The following is an 18353-nucleotide window of genomic DNA, read 5'->3' on the forward strand; positions in this document are numbered from 1 at the left end:
TAGTGTGTACGATAAGATTTGAGGTGAGCTGTCTTTATTCCCCCTCTTCAGATAGGCACTGATCCGCTTAAGCATCTAGATATGCTAGTCTTCAGACTTATTGACTTCTTCTTTCATCCGCTTAGATTTTTTTATTTAGCTTTCTATGCCTGCTGTTTCTGAGCACTGAGCTCAATAGCAGTGTTGAAAAATCTTGGTCAGAGGTTTGTGTTCTGTGCTGTGCTTTCTTTTTCTGATCGTTGTGAATCAATGTGTTTGAACAGAGGTCGCTGTGTTCAGTTATCCTAACGCCGGCTCAAAATGGGCAATACTCAATGGGTATGTTCTTTCACACTCTCAGTCTTATGCAATGCTCATCCTCTCCCACATTAACAGCATGAACCCAACACTGTAAAATTATGTATTTGGACGGAATTTAAGTATATATAAGTATATATACTCTTTTGATCCCGTGAGGGAAATTTGGTCTCTGCATTTATCTCAATCCGTGAATTAGTGAAACATACACAGCACACAATGAACACACAGTGAGGTAACGCACACTAACCCGGAGCAGTGAGCTGCCTGCTACAGCGGCGCTCGGGGAGCAGTGAGGGGTTAGGTGCCTTGCTCAAGGGCACTTCAGCCGTGGATGTGGGCATGGGAGAGCAGTGCTCAACCACTTCCCCCGGCCACATTTTTCCTACTGGTTGGGGATCGAACCGACAACCCTTCGGTTGCAAGGTAGGCCACAGCTGCCCCCTATAAATTTTGTAGCCCATAAGATCAAAAGCTTGCGAGGCTTCCCGTCTTTGCTTAAGGGCTTCTAAACAGGGCACTGGACCAAGCTTCCTGCCTCATGGTTGCTTGGCATATAGTAAACTGGTAAATGGTAGTACGAAGCAGTTATCGCCTCTGTGTAAGAGCGTGAAGGTGGCCGCCTAATCTCTGTTCCCGAGTGGGGATCATGGCTATTTATAGATCTCGGACAGTACAGGACTTTGTTGTTGTATCTGGCCACACATTGTGTGTGTGTCCTGTGTTGCACAGAAATGGAAAAATCTGACCCGTTTCAGTGTTTGTGTGTATGTATGTGTGTGTGTGTGTGTGTGTGTGTGAGAGAGAGAGAGAGAGAGAGAGAGAGAGAGAGAGAGAGATAAAATGTGGTCTCTGTAGCACTACACATTGGCATGTGTTTGAAGCATACATAATGCAGATTCATGAAGATGTTATTTGTCTCTGTGTTTCGCTTCGAGGAGTTTAGACCATGATAACAACGATACAATGAAATCGATTCCACTCTAGAGGTCTCTTCCTCAGCCTGTGCCAATCATCCTGGTTACATAATACACCGTCAGCTGTTTTTATGCCAAGTGAACAGAATGCAGATTCATGACAGAAGTTTTTTTTTCTCTGTATATATATTGCTTTGAGGAAGTTGCTGAAGACTCTGCTGTCATATAGGAGACGACTGATTCCTCTCTAGTGAAACTCTACTTCAGTCTGTGCCAAGAGCATTCGCTGTTTTCTTAGAACTCAATGCCCTCCAGAGAAACCTGGAAACTTTGATATGCTTGCAGGCGGAGAGTCAGCACCATGCTGTGTGCAAGGTGATATAGTTTCATTTGTTTGCCAGAATGTTCCACAGGAGTCTCTCCGCTGGGAGTACTTAGTCACCTGTGAATTTCGACATACTGAGACAAAACGTCTTCATCTCATAATTTTTTCTCTAATCTTCAGGTTGTGGCAGAGAAAAACTCATTTAACGGTCTTTCCACAGTGGCTACCCGTTACAGATTTGTAACTGAATAGTCAGTTGCACTCGGAGCCAGTGATTAACATTATTGTGGCCTGGTTGAAATTAGGAAATGAAAATCGATTGTGGCTGTCAGTGTGGGTTGTGGAAGTCCATGATAGATAAATAAAATGAGAGTGGAGAGAGAGAGATAGAGAGAGAGGTCACATCGCAGTGATTTATACACATATTGGCTAATCATTTCATCCTACTCAATAAATTGGAAGCCCCAGTACTTTTGTCTCACATCATCTGATTGCCTATAAATGAAGGAACCAGGCAGTGTGTTTTGTCTTGATTAGATGTGAAGAGTCTCATATCTAGTCTACCATCACCACTGTGGCTGTGGTTTTTAAACGCCATGTTTTGGTCTGGTGGCCATTTTGTTTTCCCATTACTGGTGAACTCGAAGAATTGCTCTTGTATCTGAAAAGGACAATGATAAGGCAAGTTATCTCTTTGATGTGGGGGAAAAAACTCAATCTCAATCTCGTCTGTTCTCTGAGCTGACAGCTCTGTCCTCTTTAGCGGAGTTTAATGCTCATCTGGGACAGCGAGGAGTCAACACAAAAGTGAGACACATAAATATAAATAGTCAAAAAAGGAAATCCAGGAGGACCATGATATCCCCCCAAAGGCACAGACTCTTAATGCCTCAAAAAACAACAACATTTCCAAGTAAACAATTCTGTAGAACATCAGAGGCTGTCTGAAATGACAAAACACCGCCCCCTGGTCCCCCCCAAACAAAAAAAGACGTCGTAATACTCAATTGTAGTCAGAATATGAGTCTGATACTGCTCCATTAGGACGTGACTTGGGGCGTGTTTCAACCAATACAGGGAAAATGCCTCTGCACTCAATTGGATAGACCTAACCAATGAGAGCAATGAAATAGCCTACTGTGAATCCTGTAGGGGGAACAGCCAAAACATCCTTTTTCTCCACAAATGCCTCAACGCTGTTTTTAAAGTTATTGCACTATCAATATCTTGTATAACAGGCGCGATAAATGTCTGCCTTTAGCGACAGTCTTTTTGTTGCAAACAAAATTAATTGAAGCACGCTCAGGTGACGTGATAGATGAGGCATCGTTGTTCATCTGTCCATCATCATACAAAGCCCGCCCAAACAATTTGATTGGTTTGAACCGGTCTGATTCGAGCTAGTTGCTTCTCAATGGAACAAGTCCAGACTCAACTTCCTGACCTCAAATTTTGTGGGCGGGGCTAATTTTGGGCTGGCTTTCCAGGTTAAGTGTCAACTGCAGTCTATGACTATTTAATATAAATAAGTGATATGCTTGTATGTAAATATTGAAGATTTGGAACAAGGCTTGCTGACATTTAAGTGCATATCATATATGTCTATTGGTCTATACTGGTTTGGTATTGGTAGCCTTTAGAGAATGTGAACTATATCAAGATTAGTGATTCAACTGCTAAACACAGAAACCTGGGGAAGGTTTAAGAATAAAGCTTCAACATTCATTTATTTTTCATTTCAGCATGATATTCATGCTTTTTTGCAATGCATTTAAACGTGACATATGTTAACATATTTTGCGGAGTATGATCATCACATTAATTATAAAATCACTATGCAAAGTCCAAGTGATGGTCTTTCATTACTTAATACTCACTAATAATTTGAATGGCAGATATTGGCCTTTACTTATCTGACTTTCCCTCTACCACAGCTTTTGCATTCATTTGCCAATCCTTTAATGCAAGGTGATATCTGACAACTGTGAGACATGCTGTGGCAAAGGGCATTTGCGAGACATACTGTACATGAGCTCATACTAACATATTGCCATCTACATGTATATATAACATAACAATTAAAACATTACAATACATTACAGTACCTAGTCACAGTTTATATTCGCCCACTGCAGTCCATGAGGTTAACCTCAGCCCCTGAAATCTGCTGGGCAAATGTTTGCCATTCTCTGTGAGGTATAAATAGCAGAGGTGGTATGTTCGAGAGGGTGTGAGGGTCTTGCACAGTCTTTGACATGCATGAGCGGACAGGTACACAGAGAGCGAGTGCTAACCCAGCTGAACATGCCACATATGCCCCGTGGGATACGATATATAATAGCCCCCCGTGGCCTGGCTTCACATCGCTCACCCCTCCAACAGAGTGGGCAGAGTGAGCGGCAGCAGATAACAGTGAGTGTACATCGCTGGTTAATGGAAGTCGAGACGGAAAGTGTGTAAAGAGGCAGCACGAGGGCCCTGGTATGGAGATAGATAGGGTGTTCGGTCCTGCTCATGATGATGAAAATGATGTGTGGCTCAATGCACTGCAAATGTATTAGAGATGTGTGATAAGCCATTTTGAAATGATGAGTTTATGATGTGCTTTATCACATGTAAGAGGTGCCCAGGTGTGGAGATGGAGACCTGGGAAATAATGTGTGTCAGAATGTATTGCAAAGGCATGAGAGATGTGCAACAAGCCATACTGAAATAATCAGTTTAATACTATGATGTGTTTTATCACATGTAAGAGAATCGCAAGGCCAAGTTAAAAACAAATTGCCTAATTATTAAGATGGTGATAGCCATACATGATGAAAGGTGATACCAATGTACAGTGACGCATGAGAAATTAAGCATAACAGTGCCTTGATCATTTGGGTAATTAACAGATTAACAGGCAGTGAGTCCTCAGACTTCTCATCTCATTGTATTCGGTGTCCTGAGGACGTCAAAGCACAGCAGGATGTTCAACTCTCCGGGCACTCCCTCTGGGAAGCTGGCGGCGAGTTGGAGCTGGGGGACAGTGCTGGTGTGCACCTCCCCCTCCCACATCTGGCTCCTCTGGTTGAGGCGCAGCTCCGTGTGGTCCTGTCCGATGACGTTCACTTTTATCGCCCTGGGGACTTTCACGCAGAAACGCACCATGGACATGGGCTCCAAATGGCCCGTGCGTGGCTCGAAGAGAACACAACCACAGTCATTCCAGATCGAATAGCTGAGGGGGAACGGAGGCAGGGTGCCGTCCCAGTCGTTGCGCAGCACGTAGTCGCATATGTGGGATAAGGAGGTAGAGGTCGCAGGCCCACCGAACAGGCTAAGACAGTAGATCCCTGCCCCTGGCAGAGCTACACTGACCGTGACGTCCTTCCCATCACAGGAGAGGAGCACGTAGCGAGACAGGGGGTTCTTGGATTGCTGACGTTCCTGTCTTGACAGATTAGCTTGGAGTTTCATACTCCGCTGATTGCGAAAGGTGATACTACATTGCCCCCGCTGAGTGTTTATTATGGCTCTGGTGTGGCTGAAATCAGTAAGACCGGCTTTAAGCGTTTCATTGCCGGGCCCACAGTTATTGCTCAGACCTGGTGGGAAGAGTTTATTGATGTTAATGACGGCACTGCTCGTACAATGCAGTAGGAACGTACCAACAGGACTGTATGAGTTACTAGTGCTGTCATTATCCTTTACAAACACTACCAGCCGATAATAGCCCACATAAGGGCAGAGAATGTGGCAGTTGAGCTGGTCAGGTTCACTTTGTGTGGCCACGCATCTCTTGGCCAGCGCTTCATCCAGGTCTTTGTGGGAAAGTGTGCACAGCATCATCAGAGGCCGGCTGGTTTGGAGCACCATCTCAAAAGTGGCAGACTCCAGCATGATCTCGGCCTGATATTGGCATGGTTTGAGCCCCATGTTCTTTGCGTTCTGATCCAGGCCCCAGGACTTGGATGGGTTCTCGGGGAAGCTGTCTAAAGGCGAAGGCTTGGGACATTCCAGCAGGAAGTTGCAGACCTCTGGGAGTTCACCAGACGTTTTTGCTGTTCGAGCAAACACAGTCACGTCGAACGACCCCTGGGTCGGGGGTCGAAGTCGCATCTTCATGTGAGTGGTGGTGACAGTGAGGAGAGCGGCAGAGGTGCTCAACTCTCTCTGTATATTGCCACTGCGCTGACAGATCCGGTAGGAGAACTCCAGAGGCTCTGGGAAAGTCATGGAAACAGTGGCCTCACCATTCTCTGAAATGGAAAAAGAGAAAGGTAAAGATGTTTATTGACCTAACAACATATAAAGGAAACAGCAGACAAACAGGAATAATAGCATTGTAATACATTAGGATACCCCTACTAATTTAACATCAGACAATTGTTCACCAGTTGACGAGCAATGTTTGACTTGCTCGACTTGTCTTTCACGGTATGTATTATGACAAATCCCCCTAACGAGATAGGAATGCAAACCTGTGACCAGCAGGAAGTGTGTGGGATGGTGAAGTGTCAGTCCCAGCTGGAAAAATCGGGAAGTTTTTAGGACCCTTTTCCGGAACTCCTCCAGCGAGATAGGCTGCCTGAGAAGTTGCCACTCCACGTCATCTGGGAAGTGGTCACTAATGAACATATCTGGGTCCGGCAGGAAGTAGAACTCATTGTAGCTGGACAAGAGACAAAAATATGTCTGATTTTTATATGGATTTTTATTAGTTGCTTAGTTATTTCTGCATGGCGTTTAATTAACATTTTTTTTTACTTTTTTAACACATTTCATTGACCTTTTCCATTACAGCAGTGAATTGCACTATCTCACGTATAAGACAAGTGGCAAGGCAGCCTGTCTCACCATTTGTTGAAGACTCTTTTGGTGAAGTCCACATTTCCTGCTCCCCAGCATGAGTCCAGCAGGTACCAGTGACCCTGGATACGCACGGCGTTCCAAGCGTGGTCAGACTTGGTGGGTTCGGCATGAAGACCAGGCCGGTAGCTGGCACCTTTGCTGTGACCACTCACCTCCTGGCACTCGATCCCAACCTCACTGCAGGACCACACAAGAGGGCAGTGGGGAAGAGCAAATCACCAGAATGTGTTAATATGGATTGTCCCAATTCTTTTATAGGTTTACATGAACCAGAAGAGTTTCTAGAGCAAATTGTGAGTGCTTTTGTAGCACTACTGAATAATTCATTAATTCATCTCTCTTTATGTGTTTCTTTTTCTCTATATGGAGGGCTTCACAATCAAGTGGTCAATGTGAGAGGTCAGGAGGTCAACCTACCTGCACATTTGCATGCACAACCTTGAGTATCCACAACAGATGCCTCGGCCAGTCTCGATGACCCGCTGAGGTGAGGTGATCTTCTCAGTCATCCCCAAGTATCCGCTTACATCATATTCTATACAGAGACATCCAAGCACACTCTCATCATGTCATCTAAATAATTATACAGCTACAGAGATGGCGTCTCAAGCCATGACAACGACTACGGCTACACAACAACAGTGACACATTAATACAAATGTTATGGCATGGTATGACTTACTCAGAATTTAGAATGCATCTAAATTTGAATTAACTGCTCCCTCCACATAATTAAACACGGCAATATTCATTAACCAAATGTATCTCTGGTTGTCTAGCACTGTCTGGCTGTGTACACAAATATAAACTCATATTGGGTGTTTAAGGACACTCGTAATCTCTTTCGCAGTATTGCAATGTTCAGCCTTTGGCAAACAGCATATTCTTCTCCTTGACACCAAGGTCTTATCTGGTCAGGAATCTTGAGCACATATTGGTCTATAATGATTTCATCCTCCCAAAGCCTAATAAACGAGCTTGCCAAGTTTGCAGGCTCACGATGTCAATGAATCTGTGGCAAGTTTTTTTGGGGCCCTATTTAGCATGGCTACAATGTAATCCTGCTAATTCATGATTGTAAGCCAGTGTAATATTAACTATTAATATTATTAAAAGTGGCTATGAAGCAACAGACTTGGGTATGGATATTACGATGTCAGGAGTATAGAATAGAATGATGATTAGAGTTATGGAACTGACCAATGTTGTGGCACAGCCAGATCCAGATAGCCCTTAACTTTTGCAGGTCTGTCGCTGCACCCACAGTGATGGCTTGAGTGATGGCCTTCACAGAGAAGATCCTCTTTCTCCTCAGCTGCAAAAGAAAACAATATGATATAATTTTTGACACACAAACATACACACAAAAATGTCTTTTAAGTAGTGATATCCACCAGCCAAAAAGTCGGTTTCTGCTGGCCTGGTTTCTAGACCCTTGCGGAGATGTTTGCACTTTGGACCTCTGGGCACCAGTTTAATATATTTTCTTATCAGAGACCGAGATAACAGTCAAATGATAATGCGATAATCTCACCTCCTCTCCGGCCTTGATGGCATGGGCATCAATCTGGCTGAAGACGGCTGGGCTTGGGAACAGGTGCTTTTTGAGCTTCCTGCTGCTCTTCCGCCTCCTGAGGCTCCCCCTGGCACTTCTCTGTGAGGCTCGGAGTTTGCCGCCACGTTGAATGTCGTTATCACCGATTTTACCGCCGTCCGTCGTGTCTTCCCCACGTTTCGGGAAAATGTCATTGAGTGGCCTTCTCTCTACGGCAAACCCTTTCCCTTTCTGGCTACGCTTTGTGCCGCTCTTCCTTCTCCTGGTGCTTCTTTGTTTGCTTCTTTGTGTATCAGTAGCTTGTGTGCCTCCCAAATGTGCAGCTTGCGCATTGTCATCTATCTCCATAGATATATGTGATGTTTTATCGGTGTCTGTGTTTGTTGACACTTCAGTCGGAGGTTTTCTCTGTTGGTTCTGACCACGTTGAGCTCCATTGCTCCTTCGGCGCTTTGTGCTAGCCCTCCCAGTCTTTCGTGAGGTCATGCTTCCTTTCTTTCCCACTATAACTCTTCCCTTCTTTTTCTTTTTGCTTTTGGGCTTCCTTTCTTTTTTACGCACCTCCTTCAACCTTGTGATGACAGCACCCATCTTGTCTTGTCTTTGTGTGTTTCAATAGTGTCTGGAAAGAGATGGAAATCTTTGCTTAATTGTGCATTTGAGAAATAATTTAAATTTAATTTAATGTATCTCAAAATCAATTCAGAAGTTCTACTGTATATCTTGGACACAACCTTTACTGTGCCATCAAAGTAAAGTGTCAGTTCATCTTCTCACAAGGACACAATACTTCACTCTGTCCTCAAAGTGAAGTGTCATCTTATTTTGCATATTACAAGAGCATAACAAGAGCATACAATTAATTAATATGCAAACATTCACTTTACTCCAGTATATTTCATTGTGCATTCTTCAGCTCAACTTGCCGGTATAGAGCTCCTCTTTATTAAATACGCCTTGAATATACCTCTCTAACATATTGTATCCCTCAACCTCTGCTGTGCTCTGCTCTCACTGTGCAAATGTTTTCAGGACCTTGGCTGTCTTATTTCATTCTTCTAATTTCTAACTTCACTGATTGATGATATTCAAGTTCCTGGACTGAAGAAAAGGACAGAAATCTTAATTTAATATAAAATTAATTAATTAAAAATGAATACATTTTTGTTTTAGTCTTTCATGTGAGTTCGAGTCAAATATTTTTTTTTTAATTTGAGTCTTTCTCTCCTGTGAATAATCAAATTCCCTCTGGTATTCTTGGAACTGTCTCCTGGAGTGAAGGAGACAAGCTATTTCATCTGATCACTGATGAGTGTATCTATTCAAAACAGCATAATGTAAAAATAATAGCTTAAATAATGTAGTACCTCGTTTCATGTCAGCTATCAAAAAGAAATACTGAACACTAAAGTGTCTCTGTCTTCTCATGCATTCAGTATCTGAATCATACCACATTAAGCAGTAGCTTTTGTCCAAGATGACATCACGGCCATGGACATTTCAACCACTGGAGTTTAAATCAAGCAATTCACTATCGTCTTCACAGCTCTCTTTAAATGGCGGTGTGAGACTTTGTTTTAGTGCGTCAGTCTGTCTGTGCAGTCTTACCTTTATTCCTTCTTTGACAGCGGTGCACCTTGTTCTGGCAAGTGGTGTATCTGTGTGTCTAGACTTTCATCTACTTCTCTCTGATCCCACCATCATCTGCAATGGATCTCCTCTCCTGAACACCTTCCGAATATTATCCCTTGCGCCTAGCTACAGGCTGAAGTCCACATTATAGGATTTACCAGAAATTAGGAAGACAGATAAAGGTTAATGTTGACAGGGGTGGAGTATCAGCTGTGCCAATACCTTCCAGTAATCTCCTCGTTGGCGCTGATACAATGTTTGTTCAAGTGCATTTTACATTACAGTTCTGCATTCAAATTTACTCATTGGCATTCTGTCATTTGTTCTCTAGCACCGCATTTTAACTTCTACAACAAATTCGTCCATTTCCTAGTGTTATATTTCCACACGCATACAATATCCCCAAAGATGAATAGTGTAGTGAGAGGGAAACTGAAAGCTTAAGCCTGCAGGAGAAAATAAAATAATAAAATGACGCTGTTGTGTCGTTATGGGCTCCCTATCAACAGAATGAGTTGGTCCGGCGTACTTTGGCCCTGTGCTGTGGTGTGTTAGTCATATGGAGGTAGTGGCATGGGATATCCAATGTGGAACCACACCCTTTATTATAGTCAGCTGTAAAACTGCAGAGCTGGGTGTGTCAGGGAAAGTGGGCACTTGTGTGAGTGCATGTCTGGGAAAGGAGTTCCCTGCTGCTTTATCTTGTGGGACTGGCTGGTACTGACCAGGTTTTCGAGTGACCAGTGTCCCCGGATGGGCCTCAGGTTTACTGGTATAGGTTACTTCCCTCTCTGTGAACTTTATGTCTTTATCTTTATATAATTCATATAACTTATAATATAAGTTCTCTTGTCCTTGAGCCTAAACAAAACCATTATGTTTGCCTTAGAGTTGGATATTATCAAAAGATAGACTATCTACTGGTATCTATAAAGACTACTGTTTACATATTAACACACTACTCTGCACTGTGATAAATATATCTGGATATTTATTGAAGCCTTCTCAGATTGGTTGTGTGACTGGTTTCAATGATTTACAGATGCACATTACAATTATAGAAACAAATCAAACATATAGCATTGAAAGCAGATTGCACTTCTTATTGTTTTGCATTTCGGAAAGGAACACAGTACCACATGTAAATCTTGGCAACAAAATACTCCATAAATATATAATAATACATACATACATAAAACATAATACTTAATACATGAATTTTAATCAAGGTCCTCATGATTCGATTTACAGCAAAGGACACATGAAGGAAACATGTCACCACTTTTTTGTAATTTCACAGTTCATATCTTGTCATCAACCCATAACTCATTGCTTCCCAGCCCATCGCGAGCCTCAGCACCTCTCTCCATTCAAACTGATGGTCGTGCCATAAAAAGTAAGTTGCTTATTTTTTATTTTAGAACGGTGCAGCAAATTACTTTTTTGATGTTGTTACATCTTCATCAGAGTCTGTGATGCTCGTGTCCACCTCACAGTTCATTTTGTCCAGTCAGAACATCAAAAGACATGACGATGGCCATGTTGTTGTTAGAGCCTCCCCCACAGCCTGCAGTACCGGCAGTGGCCAGTTTGAGCTGGGTGGCGCTGTTTCCCGTAAACACCTCCCCCTCCCACACGCGGCTCTTGTTGAGCTGCAGCTCGACTCGCTGCTCACCCTGCACACTCACGCGCTGGGCGCCCGGCACCCGCACCCGGAACCGCACCCAGGTGCCCGGCTCCAGCAGGCCGCTGCGGGGCTCGAACAGCACGCCGCCCCGCTGCCAGGCCGTGTAGCCACAAGGGAATGGCGGCCAGGATGTCTCTGAGCTGCTCCGCAGGACAAAGTCACAAAGCAGGTTGAAGTCCTGGTTGGCGGCAGAGGTGGCGGCTTTGCCGTAAAGGCTCAGCTTGTAGACACCGGGCTCTGGTAGAGCGACGCTGATGGTGACCTTGCTGCCGTTGTGGGTGAAAAAGACGTGCCGGGAGAGGGGGTAGCCGGGGCGCTTGCGGTGATCTTTGGCGAGCACGGCGTGCAGCTCCAGGTCCTGTGAGTTGTTGAAGGTGATGTTGCATTTGCCCTGCTGCGTGACGAGCTGGGCCGTGGCGTGGCTGAACTTGGACAGGCCGGCGTTGAGCGTTCTCACTCCAGGGCCACAGGTGGCGCTGAGGTTGGCTGGAAAGAGCTCATTGAGATTGATGGCACCAACTGTGCAGCGGAGCAGGAAATTGCCTGCGTTTTGGAAGGGGTCACCCACACTCTCGTAGTCCCGCACAAACACAGACAGCCGATAGTAGCCGATATATGGGCAGAGTACATGGCAGGTAAGCTGGTTAGGCTCAATTTGTGTGGCCAAGCATCGCTTTGCCAGTGTCTTATCAAGGTCTCTGTGGGTTAATTCACACAGCATCATGACAGGTCTGGTGGTGTGTAGCACCAGCTCGAAGGAGCCAGAGTCCAGTGCCATGGCGTCTGACCCATTCTTGCACGGCTTCAGCCCTAAGATTGTGGCATTCTGCTGCAGACCCCAGGAGAGGAAGGGGTTCTCAGGGAGCTCCTCGACCGGTGCAGGCTCTGGACACTCCAGCAGGAAGGAACAGACCCAGCTGAACGTTCCCGTGGCGTTGGCGGGCCGGGCGAACACCATGATGCCGAACGTGCCACACACGGGCGGCATCAGCTTCAGCTTCATGGTTCCCGTGGTGACAGTGAGAATCCCGATGGACGCGTTTGGTTCCTTCTGGTCAGTTCCGCTATGCAGGGAGGCTTGGTAGGTAAAGTCCAGTGGCTGGGAGTAACTCATGGAGATGGTAGCTTCGCCATTCTCTGTGAAAACACAAGTAATGGTGAGTCCCTTTATTTGGGTTCATCATTTGATAAATGGGCAAGGAGAGAGCTCACCTGAGCACAGTGAAGAAGGCTCTATGCCCAAACAAGTCTGTGTAATACAAATTTACTCATGCAAAGTGTGGCCTTTTTTCCCCTCTTTTACTCAGTTACAAGTTCGGTCCTGCACTCTAAGAAACTAAAGAGACTGAGTGAAGCCTGCTCCTATTCCTGTGCTTCCAAGGAGAGAGCTCACCTGTCACCAAGAGGAAATGCTTTGGATGAACCAGGGTCAGACCCAGTCGGTAGAATTCAGATGTTTTCAAGACCCTCTTCTCAAACTCGTCCAGAGGGATGGGGTCATTCAGTAACTGCCATTCGGCTTCATCTGGACAGTGAGAATTGATGAAGTTTTCAGGATCAGTCAAGAAGTAGAAATCATCATATCTGTTAAGATGAGGCAGAACGCAACATAGTTTTAAATGAAGGAAGAGTAAAAGGTGTTTAAGCAGGTTGAAGTTGCTGACTCCATATTCCAAAATCGTCATTTGTGAAAAGTCCTCCTATTGTAGCACATGATAGATTATTTGTAGTTCCTTTACATTTGAGGATCTGCAAAATAATGAAACATGTTTATGTTGTTATCTCTCACCTTTTGATGAAAGCTTTATTGTCTAGGTCCACTCTGCCTGCCCCCCAACAGGAATCCAATAGGTACCAATGACCTTCCAGATGAACCGCATTCCACATGTGGCTGGACTTAGTGTTCTGGAATGTTTGGCCTTGCCGATATCCAACGCCTTTACCATGACCAGACACCTCCTCACATTCGATTCCCACCTCCCTAGCCAGAGAGAAGGTGAAATTATCTCAATGGGATAAAATATGTTTCAAGTTCATGTTTCAAGTGCTGCACAGTCTTGTTTGTTTGTTTGATAATGGTAGCCAATAATACTGTTCATATATCCAATGGACCACATCGGCCTAAGTTTACAGTAGGCTATGGTAAAAAAAACACCAGGACATAACTTTTCAGACCTCTATGCTCTCTGTAGGCTTTCATCAGACCAGACCATGCAAGTAGCCACCTTGAAGGTCAATGTTAATTGAGGAAGTAATACATTTCACATTGAGCCTAGAAAAAAGACATCCTTCTTTACTAAATCGTATTTATATTTTTAGAATGGGCTTCTCCTTAATGGTAATCCTGACTGACCATACTCTGAAAATCACATACACAATCATTTTATACAGAGCTTTTCTTTATACACACCAACACTGCTGAGTGTTGATGATTAACACTGAACTATTAACTCAATAATAAAATAAACACTGGAAATGTTGCTGTGTATAGTTCAGAAGTTGTATATCCCAGTTTATCCATGTCATGAAGTCACCTACCTGCACATCTGCTGGAGGACACTGGAGTATCCACAGCACACGCCTCGGCCAGTCTCGATCACCTGCTCAGGTGAGGTCACCTTCTTGGTCAGCCCCAAGTATCCACTCACATCATATTCTACAAACACACACACACAAAGAGAGAGAGAGAGAGAGAGAGAGAGAGAGAGAGAGAGATTGACGGTACTGAAAGATACAGTTACAGTACCCTCCAGAATAATTGTCACCTCTGCTAAAGTTCACTAAAAACCTGTATCATACATAATCTGTTGGTGATTTATTGTAATCTCACAAAGAAAAAAAATAGGAAAAATCCAACCTTGAAGGGAAGCATTGATAATTTGCTTCCCTTCCAGGGTGGATTTTTCCTCATTGTTTTCATTGTGAGATTACAATAAATCACCAACGGATTATTTTTTCTACCTGTTTTTAGTCAACTTTACCAAAGGTGCCAATAATTCTGGAGGGTACTGTATTTACAAACTATAGGCAGGTTATTAATTGAACATCACCGTGTCATTACAGCACAGTGTCAATTTGATTTGTGTCGGTCAGACTCACCCCGTATCTATGATCTTTGTTGCCAAAGCAAACTTCTCCTCAGACATACTGTTATGTTCTTTAGGAAATGGGCCATGTTCCGCATTGTTGATGTGATAATTTCATGCCTGACTCTGAAATCGTATATGGCCTGGTACTCATGAACTCATATTAAACTTTAATCATTTGATCCTTCTTAATGCCCAATTAATGAGCTGGCCAAATCCACACGATGCACCATGCAAACCGTCACATGATGAACTTCACTCTGTATGGTGTCAATACACCCAATTGTGTTGCTATCCTTACTCGGGGGTCCTGCTGCTATATTCCACACTGAGGATACACTAGCTGACAGCTGCTCGCTCCATCTAATGTGGATTTCTAGGGAGCCTGTGGGCCACTTCAGTGTAGGCAGCTGGACTTTAAGTGGAAAGCATGTAAGTCATGATCAGACTGACCCAGTCCTCATTAGGAAGGTCTGCACACTAATCCCCTGCTAACACACGACACACTACCAGTGTCATACTGGCGGGAGGTCATTCTGTGGATCTGGACACAGCAGGCTATATCAGAGACTTTCTAATGAGCAGACACAGCACTCGAAGAATCTCCCATAGAAATGCATGGGGTTAGTTTGTAACGCAAACATGGCAGTCGTCTACACCAGTGTTTTTCAACCACTGTGCCAGGCCACACTAGTGTGCCGTGAGAGATCATCAGGTGTGCCGCAGAAAATTACCCAAATGTCACTCACTGGTCCAGAAAAGCAACTGTTGCATCAAAGAATTTATAACCACATGCTCTCATTGATTGTATGATTGCACTATTTGTGGTATGCAGGCATTGTACAACGGGGGCCCCATATCCAGTATTCACAGAATCATCACATATCCAGTTCCAGTAACAGCAATTAAATGAGATATAGTCACTTACAAATGAAACAGAGGGCGCTTGTTTTATTGAGCAGGTCTTGCATAGAAGCCATAATAAGGCCATATTTGTGTATTATTTGAAATTTTAGGCTATGGTATCTTTATTTTTTCTTCACACAGGATGTTAGTGTGCCGTGGGACATTTTAAGTGTCAAAAGTGTGCCGTGGCACAAAAAAGGTTGAAAAACACTGGTCTACACATATTCCGCCCCTTCCTCCGGCAAAAGTTGACATGTGTATACATCGTGCCAATCATGTGTTGTGATCTCACAGCTAGAGAGGCTGGTGTGTCGTGATTCGTAAAGCATTGCGCACGCGCAATTCTACCCGAAATAGATGCCCGATAAGTGCCCAAAAAGTGTTGCAATATGGCTGCCGAGTGGAGGGACTTGCCTATAGTAGATAACATGGTGTTCCTGTGCCCAGAAAGAGTTATCATTATTAGGGCTGAACAATTTGGGGGAAAATATTAGGTATTGTGATCTGATTTGCAATATAATTTTTGAAAGTCAAGCCTCGGTTCACTATTCACTATATAATATATTTTAAAATCACTAGCATTACTTCTGCTTGCCTTTTTTGCTGTACATTCATCATACTGTTTCCTATGGGGCTTTCTGCAATGTTGCCTCAGGAAGTAGCAAAATACTCAGTCATAATAAACAGGCCTATAGTATTATATCAGATATAATAAACAGGCCTATAGTATTATATCAGATATAATAAATAGGCTTATAGTATTATATCAGATATAATAAACAGGCCTATAGTATTATATCAGACATAATAAACAGGCCTATAGTATTATTATAATAAATGTGGTATAAAATTATCACTAATGTCTGTAAACATCATGATGAGACAAAGAGTGTTTAAACGGTAAAACATGTATTTATATAACCTCAACGACAATCAAGTAATACCCAGAAATCATTCTTATATAATAACCTTTTATAACTTTTTAAATAACAAGTTTAACTATTTCTAATAACATAACGAAGCCATCCTACAAGAATGTGCACTCTGTATCCCGATGTCTCTGCTTGCTGCCCTGTGTCTCATTTTGTTGCACTGTGTCTCATGCTGCCTTAGCCTAGGCCTTTTGAAGAAACCAAAGTCGGCCTTGAAGCTGCAAGATAACACGTACACAGGGCGAGCTCTACTCATAACAACCAGTAGGAGAGTGCAGGGAGACAAACGATATTTAACCCATGCACAATGTATGACCTGTGATTACTCTATACTGTACACCCCTGAACTTTCCGTAAACTTAAGGTGAAAAGTTCGTACCCTTGGCAGCAATATTGCTGACTTGCGAAGATAAGAGCGAACAACGATCCTTTCATAACGCCATCTGTGGGTTCGGGGTAGTGTTGTGTCAGCATTGTGGAGGGGTATAAGTAGGAGAGTTCTACCTTTGTTCGGGAGTGCCTTCTCGAGATACACTCACGGTTTATTGCTGTTGGTATTGCTGCTAGCATCAATAAATCCATTTTTGCATCGAATTCTGCCTGCTTGAAAGCTCCTTTTTGCTTTAGCATAGGTTTTACTGGTGATTTTTCTTGAAGTCGTGAGCTCAATTTTCTACTTATCTACTGGCCGATTTGATGACCTTAGAGTTGTGAGTTAGGTCAAATGCAACCACTGACCGATGTTGTGGCAAAGCCATATCCAGATTGCTCGAAGTTTCTGCAGATCAGTTTGTGCACCCTCGGTGATGGCTTGTGCGATCATCTCCACTGAGTAGATCTTTTTGCTCCTTAACTGCAAATCATTAGCAAATTATCAAATACACAAATGTCCCTAAACCTACAGTAGCCTACATAATGTATAATAATTTGGGAATATGTTTTTTTTTTCCTTCTCACCTCTTTCCCAGCTTTGATAGCATGGACATCCACCTTCTGGAAGACATCTGTGCTTGGTAAAAAATCTTTTTGAAGCTTTCTGTGTGTAGTATGTGGCTTGAGGGCTGTCCGTGGACGAGCACCACCACCACCACCACTGCTCTCTGTTTGCCTTGTCTGGGCAGTGTCAGCACTGAGCATCTGCCGTACCTCCACAAGGTCCCTTTTCACTGAATTCTTCTTCACCCTGCAGGAGGTGGCCGACGCCTTGCTCTCGTCGGACAGCTGCCTCTTGGCCAACGGCCGCTGGTGGTCCCTGTCCATAGAGGCCCACTTCTGAAACACAGCGCTCTTCACTGCGGTGACACCAGACGGGCGGGGAGGGGGAGGGGATGTTGTGATGCCACCGCCACCATACGGCTTTTTGCCACTTGATGCCTTCCCCACCTCCAGCCTCCATGCCTGTTTGATGACAGATTTATCTGCCACTTCTTCAGAAGTCGGGGAGGTGTCATCGGCAGGGTCTTCTGAGGCCCTTTTAGGAGCCTGAAGGCCGCCCTTCTCCTCCTGAGTGACAGTTTGCTGCTTAGTTAGAGGAAAAGGCTCCTCGGTGACTTTGGTGTTGTTGCTGTTATTGCGGTTGTTGTTGTTATGGTGCCTGACTTGGATGTCAACATCAGACAGAATCTGTCTTTTTGATTTCAGAGGCTCATCTCTCCTCAGGTGGATAACATTGCCCATATTGTCCTCTTCTGTGATACAGCAAGATATCTGTGAAATTATGAAATAAAAATTATGAAGAGATTATGATTAACAGATTATGACACAGTAAAATACTGTGTTACATTTCCTCAGAGTTGAGGCCATTTCCACCTGCAGGTATTGTATAAGCTTTTCTAGCACCCAATAGGTAACAAATTACATTTGAAAGTTGATGATTGCAGTCTTAGAAATGCAGGCACTTATGCAAATAGCATCTCACAGACAAATCAGTTTCCTCTCATCTCAATGTGAACTTTAGACTATGAAAATAACAATAATTTTTGTTTTTAAGACTCTGAGACCTTTTTAAGGTTATCAACTCAAGTACAACCCAAGCTAGCAGTGTCTCATTCTATTAAGTGCTCCTTGTCTTAAATGCAAGTGTTCTCATGCCTTATGTTGTGCAACTACATCTGGATTAAAATGCTTACCTTGAGAGAGTCTTGCCTTGAACCTTGCTTGAC

At 43.7% G+C, this 18353-nt stretch overlaps 2 protein-coding genes across 3 annotated transcripts; both read right to left on the reverse strand.

Annotated features, from left to right (window-relative positions):
- Positions 1-3247: 3247 nt before the first annotated feature.
- On the reverse strand, positions 3248-9852 carry LOC121694523. 2 transcript variants are annotated; one of them, XM_042074709.1, is made up of 7 exons: positions 9557-9852; positions 7928-8570; positions 7594-7708; positions 6811-6928; positions 6379-6570; positions 6003-6193; positions 3248-5780 (listed from the first exon to the last, which is right to left on the reverse strand). In XM_042074709.1, exons 2-7 carry the CDS (start codon positions 8537-8539, stop codon positions 4462-4464), a joined length of 2547 nt encoding a protein of 848 aa, XP_041930643.1. In that variant the 5' UTR covers positions 8540-8570; positions 9557-9852; the 3' UTR covers positions 3248-4461. The 2 variants fall into 2 exon arrangements, with proteins under 2 accessions (XP_041930643.1, XP_041930644.1); XM_042074710.1 differs by lacking the exon at positions 9557-9852 and adding an exon at positions 8683-8728.
- Positions 9853-11070: 1218 nt separating this feature from the next.
- LOC121695021 (kyphoscoliosis peptidase-like) lies at positions 11071-17801 on the reverse strand. The gene is made up of 6 exons (XM_042075501.1): positions 17149-17801; positions 16930-17044; positions 13806-13923; positions 13057-13248; positions 12661-12851; positions 11071-12404 (listed from the first exon to the last, which is right to left on the reverse strand). Exons 1-6 carry the CDS (start codon positions 17449-17451, stop codon positions 11071-11073), a joined length of 2253 nt encoding a protein of 750 aa, XP_041931435.1. The 5' UTR covers positions 17452-17801.
- Between the last annotated feature and the right edge of the window lie 552 nt (positions 17802-18353).

Source organism: Alosa sapidissima, chromosome 20 (assembly GCF_018492685.1).
Source record: "Alosa sapidissima isolate fAloSap1 chromosome 20, fAloSap1.pri, whole genome shotgun sequence".
Taxonomy (NCBI): domain Eukaryota; kingdom Metazoa; phylum Chordata; class Actinopteri; order Clupeiformes; family Clupeidae; genus Alosa; species Alosa sapidissima.